The 11103-nt window shown below is 43.8% G+C and overlaps 1 protein-coding gene across 2 annotated transcripts; it reads left to right on the plus strand.

Annotated features, from left to right (window-relative positions):
• Positions 1-696: 696 nt before the first annotated feature.
• On the plus strand, positions 697-10043 carry LOC103280896 (oocyte zinc finger protein XlCOF6). Of its 2 annotated transcripts, XM_062977572.1 has the most exons (4): positions 697-2966; positions 3157-3277; positions 3789-3950; positions 7022-10043. In XM_062977572.1, the coding sequence occupies exon 4, from the start codon at positions 7209-7211 to the stop codon at positions 8247-8249; it is 1041 nt and encodes a 346-aa protein (XP_062833642.1). In that variant the 5' UTR covers positions 697-2966; positions 3157-3277; positions 3789-3950; positions 7022-7208; the 3' UTR covers positions 8250-10043. The 2 variants fall into 2 exon arrangements, with proteins under 2 accessions (XP_062833642.1, XP_062833641.1); XM_062977571.1 differs by having other exon boundaries at positions 3157-3950.
• The last annotated feature ends 1060 nt before the right edge of the window (positions 10044-11103 follow it).

Consider the following 11103-nt stretch of genomic DNA (forward strand, 5'->3'; position numbering starts at 1 on the left):
TGTCGTCGTTTTGGGCTTGTCCTTGTTGTGAGCCGCCTTGAGTCCCTTCGGGGAGATGGGGCGGGATATAAAAATAAAGATTATTATTATTATTATTATTATTATTATTATTATTATTAGACACAACGACGTTGTATGACACAGCAAACAAGATAGACATGCTGGATTTCGTTTCACAAAACCACAAGTCGAACACTTCCCAAGTGTCTAGGACTCTGTGATGTATTTTCGGATGATGCGGCAGATCCCAGTAGGGTGGCCTTTTGCAGTTGGCAGATGGTGATTTTGTCAATCTCTATTGTTTCCAAATGCCGGCTGAGATCTTTTGGCACGGCACCCAATGTGCCCATCACCACCGGGACCACCTGCACTGGTTTCTGCCAGAGTCTTTGAAGTTCAGTCTTGATGTCCTGAGAGCAGCTGAGTTTTTCCTGTTGTTTTTCATCAATGCGACTGTCACCTGGGATGGCGACATCAATGATCCAAACCTTGTTCTTTTCCACAACTGTGATGTCTGGTGTGTTGTGTTCCAGAACTTTGTCAGTCTGGATTCGGAAGTCCCACAGTATCTTTGCGTGTTCATTTTCCACGACCTTTGCTGGTTTGTGGTCCCACCAGTTCTTTACTACTGGGAGGTGGTACTTATTATTATTATTATTATTATTATTATTATTCCGTCCTGAGTCTGCCCCAAGACAGCTCCCAAAGGAAGGGCTACGAATGTCATTAAAATGCAGGCTTAGAAGAATGGCAGCAGCACAAGTTCAGCCTTAGCAACCCTGAGGGGGCCCTAGAAGCATTTGGAAACCCAGACTCGCCCAACGTGGCCTGTTTATTGTTCCTGGGCTAGACATGCCATTATTTCCTAAATGGTTCTGCCATAGAAACACGGAGAAAGTGTCTTGAACTGCAAAAAAAAAAAAACCGTTGTTTCCGTGGAAGGGACATCATCCTGCAGCACCACATTTGGTGATAGTTTTCCTTTTCTTTTTAAATAAAATTTTATTAAGTGAATTAGTGACAGACAAAATGTGAGAAAGAAAAACACTGAGAGTTAATAGAATACACATGACACACCCATGACTTCCAGCATGAACTAATGTCTTCAAAAAAGAAAAGAAAGGAAACCCTACCTTGATCCTACATTATACCTACATTATACATTCATTCCCCTTGTGACTACTTTGAAATTTCTTTCTGTCTTCTTTTCTAGATGTCCAGATGCAAGCCTCCACTTCTCAACAAAGTCTTCATTGCTTCCTCCTTGGGTGCCATTGCCATTTGGATATATTCTAATCATTTTTCTCTCCAGTCCTTTAGCAATAGCTGTTTCAGTCCTTTCCAAGCTTTGTCTATTGTTATTCTCACTGCCACAAAGCTGTATTGACAGAGGAGCATCTGTTGGGAAGGTCTGGATGCTGCATTCCTGCACAAAGGGGGTCCAGCTGGATGGCCTTTTGGGGTTCCCTTCCATAGGATCCTATGGAGCCGAGGAGCCCATTGCCACAGTTTGTCTGGAATGGATGGGATTGGTTAGGGTGTTTTTATATTTTTGTGAATAGATATTTTCTTATAAATATTTCTTCCTACCAAGAGATTTGCATCGCAATGCAATGAAATTGCAAAATTGCAAAGCAATTCAAGACGTGGGAGGCATCCAAACACTCTCACTCACAATACAATAATATGCATACGGCCCAATACAAGACAATAAGAAAGGAAGGGGGGGTCTGTATCTTTCCACCCCAACTTTTCCATGCCTTTGCAAAGACACCCCCTCCTTAAAATGCAACCCTATCCTTCCTTGCAAAGGATGGACCTGGGCCTCCCTCCTCCTCTCTCTTCCTCCTGACGCTGAAAGCAACACACTTTCTTCCTGTTTAAGGAGCTCCACTGGCTGCCGCTTGTTTTCCGGACCCAATTCAAAGTGCTGGTTTGGGACCCATCTACCTTCGGGATCGTCTCTCCCCCTATGAACCTGTACGGTCTCTTTGGTCATCGGGGGAGGCCCTCCTCTCGCTCCCCCCAGCATCGCAAGCACGGTTGGTGGGGACGAGGGACAGGGCCTTCTCTGTCGTGGCCCCCATCCCGGTTATGGAATTCGCTGCCTAGGGAGATCAGGCAAGCCCCCACCTTGATGGCATTTCGGAAGAGTCTGAAAACTTGGCTTTTCACTCAGGCCTTTGGTTAAGATCATCTTTTTTCCATCACAATTATTATCCTCCTCGACCTTTTGCACTGGTCGCTCTTCCCGATTCCTGATTGATTGAGATTACTCAGGACTCCTCCCTACCGTACCTAATGTGACCTTAAATGATTTTAATGCACTTTATCTATTTATGAATTTGTTACCCATAATGTGCACCGTACACTTTGCTTATCCACTATTGCAACCTCATTGTTTTTAACCTGATGTTTTAATTCTGCGTTGTGTTTTTAACTAATTGTGTATATTTTTTATTGGTTTTGTTTTTGTCCTGATGTTTTATATTTTATCATTGTTTGTATTTTGATTTTGCTGTAAGCCGCCCTGAGTCCCCTTCGGGGGAGATGGAGGCGGGATACAAATAAAATTATTATTATTATTCACGGCCGCAGCGGCCTGTCAAGCCCTCCCTCTCGGCCTCTCCTCTCCTCCCCTCCCTTCGGAGCCCGCCTTCCCTCTCCCATTGGCTGCGCCCGCGAAGCTACGCCCACTGGAGGCCCCCATTGGCGGCCTGACGCTCTGCAGTTTGGATGGATGGATGGATGGGTGGCCAGAAGGCCTGCCTGCCTGCCTGCCTTCCTCCAGTCCCTTTCCCAAGAAGCTCCTCTCCCCCCCCCCCCCCCCCCCCGCCTTCGCTGACCCCTTGCCCTCCCACTGACCCCCAATTCCGGGCCCAGCAAAGCGCAGCTGAAGGGAAGGAAAGAAGCCCCCCCCCGCCTCCCCCAGCACCGCCGCAAGTGCCGCCCGCCCGCCCTCCCAGGTAAGGGCCTCCGTGTCCAGCAGAGGGAACAAGAAGGATCAGAATGACCTTCCCAGAGACCCTTCCCAGGCCTTTGGGAAGAGACCGCCTTGGGGCTCATGTGCATGAGATGTTATGTACATGTAAATAATAATAATAATAATAATAATAATAATAACAATAATAATAATAATAATTGTTGTTTTCGAAGGCTTTCATGGCCGGAATCACTGGGTTGCTGTGAGTTTTCCGGGCTGCATGGCCATGTTCCAGAAGCAGTCCCTTCTGACGTTTCACCCACATCTCTGGCAGGCATCCTCAGAGGTGGTGAGGTCTGATGGAAACTAGGCAAGTGGGGTTTGTATATATACCTGTGGAATGATGACCAGGGTAGCCCCCAGATGGCGTAGTGGACTAAGTGACTGGAAGGTTGGGTTGCTGACGTGAAAGCTGCCAGGTTCGAATCCCACCCGGGGAGAGCGCGGATGAGCTCCCTCTATCAGCTCCAGCTCTATGCGGGGACATGAGAGAAGCCACCCACAAGGATGGTAAAAAACATCAAAACATCCGGGCATCCCCTGGGCAACGTCCTTGCAGACGGCCGATTCTCTCACTCCAGAAGCAACTCCGGTTGCTCCTGACACGAAAAAATAAATTGACCAGGGTGGGAGAAAGAAAGAAAACTCTTTGTCTATTGGAGGCAGCTTGATAAATATGGAGAAGCCTTGCAGCTTGCAAAGCCTGGCTTCTTCCTGCCTGGGGGAATCCTTTGTTGGGAGGCGTTAGCAGGCCCTGACTGAATTCTTCTGCGTTCTGAGTGGTGTTTTTTATTTACTATCCTAGGAGCCCCCGGTGGCATAGTGGGTTAAAGCCTTGTGACTTGAAGTTTGGGTTGCTGACCTGAAGGCTGCCAGGTTCGAATCCAACCCGGGGACAGCACGGATGAGCTCCCTCTCTCAGCTCCAGCTCCATGCGGGGACATGAGAGAAGACTCCCACAAGGATGGTAAAAACATCAGAACATCCGGGCATCCCCTGGGCAATGTCCTTGCAGATGGCCAATTCTCTCACACCAGAAGCAACTTGCAGTTTCTCAAGTTGCTCCTGACATGAAAAAAAAACTTACTGTCCCGATTTTAAGAGTTTTTTTTAATACTAAAAGGTAAAGGTTTATCCCTGACATTACTTAACTTAGGCGATCCCTCATAGTCCCCTGACATTAAGTCTAACCTGGGAGCGAGATTTTGTTCATTTTCATGGTTTCCTCCTTTTTGTTGAAATTCCCCACATGCTTCTGGATTTCAGTGGCTTCTCTGTGTCGTTTGACGTGGTGGTTGTTAGAGAAACCATGCAAATGAACAAAATCTCGAGGCCTTTTTGAAGCAAAGGTTTCTTGTGGAGCCCCAAGAAAGGTTTATATATTCTACATTATATTATATTATATCAGACATGGGAAAACTTTTTGATGCATTGTGTTTTAATATTTGACAGACGGGCCGGCCCAGTGGCAGATGGATGGAGAGTGTTTGTGTGAATGAATTGAAAAAAACATGAACAAATTCCTATGCACAATGCACAATTCATTTTTAGTGCAAGAAAAAAAGGAAAAGAACAATACTATATTTAAATTGAAACACAGTTTAAATCAACATAATAGTGTTTCAGTGGAAGACTACAGGGCCGTCCAGTCTAATCCACTTCCGCCACACAGTAAAGCACAATCAAAGCATAGATTATAGAATCATAGAATAATAGAGTTGGAAGAGACCCCATTGGCTATCTAGTCCAACCCCATACCATCAAAGTATCCCTGACAGATGGCAATCCAGTCTCTGTTTAAAAGTTTCCAAGGAAGGAGCTTCCACAGAACTCCGAGGCAGAGAGTTCCACTGCTGAACAGCTCGTACGGTCAGGAGGTTCTTCCTAATGTTCAGGTGGAATCTCCTTTCCTGTAATTTGAACCCATTACTCTGAGTCTCCCTACCATCCTTTAAGAAACAATTGAAAACCTGGATGTTCGGGCTGGCCTTTGGAGAGACAGCCATTGGATGACCAGCCTCATTATAATTCTATCCTGAATGCTATTAGGCTCCTTTCATCGGGGTATTTTAATCTAATGATTTTATCTTATATTGCTGCTATAGTCCCCCCCCCCCCCCACCTTTGAAGTTGACGGATTTGCATTGGTGGTTGTTTGATATTATTACTATTATATAAACCTTTGTTTTAACTTCTGTTTTATCATCTTCTTGTGTTTTAAACTGTGTATATTGTTTAATGTATTTGTGTTTTAAACTTTGTATATTGTTTAATGCTGTTACTTTTGTAACGTTGTGAGCCGCCCCGAGTCCCCACGGGGAGATGGTGGCGGGGTATAAATAAAGTTTTATTATTATTATTATTATTATTATTATTATTATTATTATTATTATTATTACATGGCTCTCATGTCTCCTCTCAGCCTTCTCTTCTGCAGGATAAACATACCCAGTTCTTTAAGATGCTCCTCAGAGGGATTCATGGTCTCCAGATGATCTAGAAATGGCCACCCAGCCTTTGTAATGATGATGATAATAGTAATAATAATAATAATAATAATAATAATAATAATAATAATAGGACAACCACAGGGGCCATCCTGTCCAACCCCCTTCTGCATGCAGGAAAAACACAATCAAAGGATTCCCAACAGATGGCCACCCAGCCTTTGTAATAATAATATCATCATCATCATCGCTGAAACCCCAGGGGCCGCCCAATGCAACTCCTTCTGGCATGCAGGAAAACCACAAAGCACCCCCTGAGTGGTGGGAGGGAAGTAGAGTTTTGGAAGCAAGGAAATTGAGGGGAAAACATTCGGCAGTGAGGAAGGTGAGGGAAAGTCTTCTGGGGCAAGGGGAGGGGAAGGCTTTTAGGGGCGAGGGAGGCAGGGGAGGAGAAGGAAAGGGGGAGAAGTGGGAGGAGGACTGCGCGGAGCCCCTCAGTATGCCTTGCAGAGCCCCAAAGGCTCCCCCGAGAACCGCTGCTTTAAGCGATTAAGCTCTACCTGGGAGGGCCCGCAAAATGGTCCCAGCTTCAAATGGACAAATGGCAGCTTTATTTTTCCCACCATGAGGGAGGTTCCGTCCACCTCCGACGTCCCAGGGAGTCCCCAGCCAACGAAAGCCGAGATCCTAACTTGACCATTTGTCAGTCAATCAGGGGAGGGAGCTGGTCTTTTCAGTAGCTGTCAAAGGGAATAAAATGTTTTGCACTGTATTTCCTGGTTACATCCAATTGTAATAGAGCAGGGACTCTGTATCAGGCATTCTTTCAGGCCTGATAGTAACAACCCTCTATTCCTGTTGCCTTCAAACCCGCCCTGTGTGTTCATCTGGTTTAAAAGTAGCAGGTGCTCCAGTTGCCGGATCCACAGCGCTCCTTAACCAGTTAGCTGAATTTTGGCATCACAGGGAAGGCCTTTTGTCTCCAAAACCCCCAGCTTTCTTATGATTTCTTTCTGGGAGGCCAGACTTGTAAGTCCATGTTTTATTTTAATGTACTGGAGAAAATTAGCGTATTTGCTTCTCCCTTTTCTCTGTTTCACCCATGCTCAGAGGCAGCTTCTATAGTAAAGTAGTCAGACTAGATGCCTGTTCTTCCCCAGGTCAGGATTTAATTATTTTCATTACCGCAAGCATTCCTACATCACTGTATGGAAATGCTGTGTTTCTCTGGATCTCCTTGAGCTGCTGAAAATCTTCCCCTGGACAGAGGACCAGGGAGAAGAGGGATGATGGGACCAGAGTAGAACATTCTGGGCAGGAAGGAGGCTTTCCTGATGAAGCTGCGCCTGTCTTTGCATCCCATCCTGGGGGACAACTGAGGGGGTGAACGGCAGAGAGGGGACTTAGTTCCGCAGAGAGTAATGAGGTGGACACCCCAATATATTTAAATGTGGGTTTGAAGTATCCAAATTCTTGGCTAAATAGAGTATTCATTTGGGAATACCAGAACATTTGGTAGCAGCGAACTTCCATGAAGGGAAAAGAGGTTTGGGCTTCATGCCTAATCTTTTGCTGCTTCTTTCTTGACCAGGAACATAAGGATTCCATGGAGATATCTGTGGCAGGATGAGAAACAAAATGTCCCATCAAGAAAAGAGTCTTATACAAAGAAGAGATCCTTTCAAGGTGCCATTCTTGCTGAATTGACATTGGATCAGAAAGGGTAAAAGAAGACTGAAGAATCCATATTGTAGCTAAACATACATATCACTGTCAACATGCAGGAGAAACCCTATACATGCCTGGAATTTGGGAAGAGCTTCACTGAAAGTGTAGGTTTATATTTACATCAGAGAACTCACACTGGGGAGAAACACTATACATGCCTGGAGTGTGGAAAGAGCTTCATTCGGCATTGGAGTCTACAGTCTCACCACAGAACCCACACTGGGGAGAGGCCCTACAAATGCAAGGACTGTGGAAAAAGCTTCACTGAGAGTGGAAATCTACACAAACATACTAGAACCCACACTGGAGAGAAACCCTATGAATGCCTGGAGTGTGGAAAAAGTTTCACTCGGAGGGATCATCTGCAGGAACATGTAAGGACTCACACTGGGGAGAAACCCTATGAATGCCTGGAGTGCGGAAAGAGTTTCTCTCGGAGGGATCATGTGCAACAACATGAAAGGACTCACACTGGGGAGAAACCCTATAAATGCCTGGAGTGTGGAGTTCGTTTCACTCGGAGGGATCATCTGCAGCAACATGAACGGTCTCACACTGGAGAGAAACTCTATGAATGCCTGGAGTGCGGAAAGAGCTTCACTCGGAGGGATTCTCTGCAGCAACATGAAAGGACTCACATCGGGGAGAAGCCCTATGAATGCCCCGAATGTGGAAAGAGTTTCATTCGGCATGGGAGTCTGCAGTCTCACCACAGAACCCACACTGGGGAGAAACCCTATAAATGCCTAGAGTGTGGAAAGAGCTTCAATCAGCATGGGAGTCTACAGTCCCATCACAAAATCCACACTGGGGAGAAACCCTACACATGCCCAGAGTGTGGGAAAAGCTTTACTCAGAGTGGAGGTTTACGTTTGCATCAACGAACTCATACTGGGGAGAAACCCTATACATGCCTGAAGTGTGGGAAAAGCTTCACTCGGGGAGATTCTCTGCAGCAACATGAAAGGACTCACACTGGGGAGAAACCTTATGGATGCACGGAGTGTGGAAAGAGCTTCACTGGCACTGGAAGTCTATGTTTACATCAAATAACACACACTGTGGAGGAACCCTATACATGTTTGGAGTGAGGAAAGAGCTTCATTCGGCATGAGAATCTGCGGCCTCAGCACAAAACTCACACTGGGGAGAAACCTTATAAATGCCTGGAGTGTGGAAAGAGCTTCACTCGGAATGGAAGCCTACATTTACATCAAAGGGCTCATACTGCAGAGAATTCTAGTAAATTGATGCCAGAGAGACTCTCTGACATACGAATGCAGCTCTACCAAATGTAAATGACAGAACTACGTTGGGACATAGTATCATATTGTGGTGATCTTGCAGAAAAGCCCTGAAATATTAGGCTCGAATATGTAGAATGATGGGAGAAAAGGTTAAGGCTAAATTCACAATGGGGACCAGAGTTTTATTTGTTATGAATGCTGGACAACAATCTAGAAACAAAATTTGGAAGGGTTGTTGTATGTCTTTCGGGCTGTGTGGCCATGTTCCAGAAGTATTATCTCCTGACGTTTACTTCTGGAACATGGCCACACAGCCCGAAAGACATACAACAACCCTGTGATCCTGGCCATGAAAGCCTTTGACAACACACAAAATTTGGAAGGTTTTTCAGGTATGTGACAACTTCAGCAAAAGATATTTATGGTCAAAGATGGAAGAAAACAGTTATCCCAATGCAAGAGGAATGGGTGCCAAAGAAATGAAAATTTGCAGAGATTTACAAATTAAATCTGATCAAGAGACATCTTTGATCAATTTTAAGACTTGTTCTATGATTTTGACCACAGTAATAGAAGTCAGTTGTAATAATAATAATAATATGAATAGAAATGTCAGTTGTAATAATAATAATAATAATAATAATAATAATAATAATAATAACTTTATTTTTATATGCCGCCTCCATCTCCCTGACGGGGACTCGGAGCGGCTCACATGGGGCCAAGCCCAGCAAATTGCATAACATCATAAAATCAACAGTTAAGACAACAAGCATCACATTAAAAAACGAATTAAACAGATCATAGTTTAAATAAACATAATTTGAAGCAAAAATATTAAAAAATCATCGAAGGCATTAAAAGTGCAGTATAGGACAACAGTATGGGCGACAATTCAAGTTGTAGAAATTATGAATTAGAGGACTACTACTAAAAGTAGAATTGTACTCATATAGTATTGTCCATAAGGGATAAAGCCAACAGATCATGAGTGTGAAGTCTGTAGAATTGTACTTATGCCTGTTTGCTCATTTCTTTGTCTAGTTGTTGTGTGTCTATGTAGATGCGTGTTTCATTGAGGAGGGTCAAAATTGTTGTCAGGAGGGTCAAAATTGTTGTCAGTTAGAACTCTGGATTTAGACCACAATGGGGCTTGATGCCTAATCTAAGATCTCTTTGGCTCCGGTGATGCAATGGGTTAAACCCTTGTGCTGCTGAACTGCTGATCTGAAGCTTGGCAGTCTGAATCTGCAAGATGGGGTGAGCTTCTGTCTGTCAGCCCTAGTTCCTGTCAACCTAGCAGTTCAAAAACATGCAAGTGTGAGTAGATAAATAGGTACCGCTTTAGCGGGAAAAGGCAAGGAGACGCACCAAGCGATCTTGCCGGCCACATGACCAGGAGGTGACAACATAGACTCCTCGGCTTGAAAATGGAGAAAAGCACCTTCCAGAGCCAGAGATGAACAGCGCATCCAGAAGCCGGAAATGAAAGGAGAGGCCTCTGCCTTTGTTTGTGTTTGTATGTCTCATGTGATTGTAAAGATATTGAATGTTTGCCTATGTATGTAAATGCTGCAATCCGCTCTGAGTCCCCTGGGGAGGAGGACGGAATATAAATAAAGTGTATTATTATTATTATTATTATTATTATTATTATTATTATTATTATTATTATTATTATATTACTGATTAATCAGTGATGCATAATTAATTAATCAGTGATCAATATACATTATGTAATTATTAAGTACACATTGTTAAGCAGTGATCATTAAGCAAAAACTATTAAGCACAATTGGTGAGTGAATCTTCTCCTTAGTGGTAAATATCCACTGTATTCATGCAAGGCGGCAAGCTAGGCTTCTCATCCGTTAGACTGAAATCCCTAGTTTTCTCTCTGAGCTGTTAGGAGCAAAGATATGCCAAGGCATAAAATATAGAGCAGATCTTCATAAGGGTTGTTTCAGTTGTCCAAAAGAACACCTACTCTCCCATAAAATATGCTACTTTTAAATCATGCTCTCAAGAGACCAAAAAATAAGTATTATTAATGATATTTGTACCCCTGCCCTTCTCACCCCGAAGGAGACTCAGAATAGTCTTCGTTAAAAGTTAACATAGTTGATTTACTTACAAACTTCATGTGTTAGCATACAGGTATATGGCTCATTGGTTTAGAATTTAAACTGAACATTGACTCAATATATATACTGACTTCTCACTGCAGCATACTTTACGATGCTCAACTCTACTTCGCTGACTTCATACATCAACTGTACTTCTGATGCAAACATCAACTGATGCAAACAGGCTCCTTCGCTAACTGACATCAAATGACTTCTGATTCACTCTGAACATTCTTAGATCTGGTCACATGGTCTGTTGTTCCTCCTAACAACCTCAATCAACATAGAGTTAAAGGAAAAATTGCATACCACTATATGCATACAATATAGTAAGCAATCTCAATTATATATATAACAAATAACTAGTATAGGAGACTTGCAGAAGGTTACTACTTATGTATTTACCCTCTTTAGACCCCGCCTTTCTCTACCCCAAAGGGGACTTAAGGCCGCTTACATATGGCAATTATTCATACAAAGCATAAGCTTAAAATAAATTGAATTTCTAACAAAACATTCCTGGGAGGACTGAACCCCGCAGGAAGTCGGTTTTGTGGAAACGCCCTGACGCC

This window comes from Anolis carolinensis, chromosome 3, assembly GCF_035594765.1.
Source record: "Anolis carolinensis isolate JA03-04 chromosome 3, rAnoCar3.1.pri, whole genome shotgun sequence".
NCBI lineage: Eukaryota > Metazoa > Chordata > Lepidosauria > Squamata > Dactyloidae > Anolis > Anolis carolinensis.

Coding starts and splice junctions, on each gene's coding strand:
- LOC103280896 (XM_062977571.1), top strand. CDS start 7,209: ATGCAGGAGAAACCCTATACATGCCTGGAATTTGGGAAGAGCTTCACT.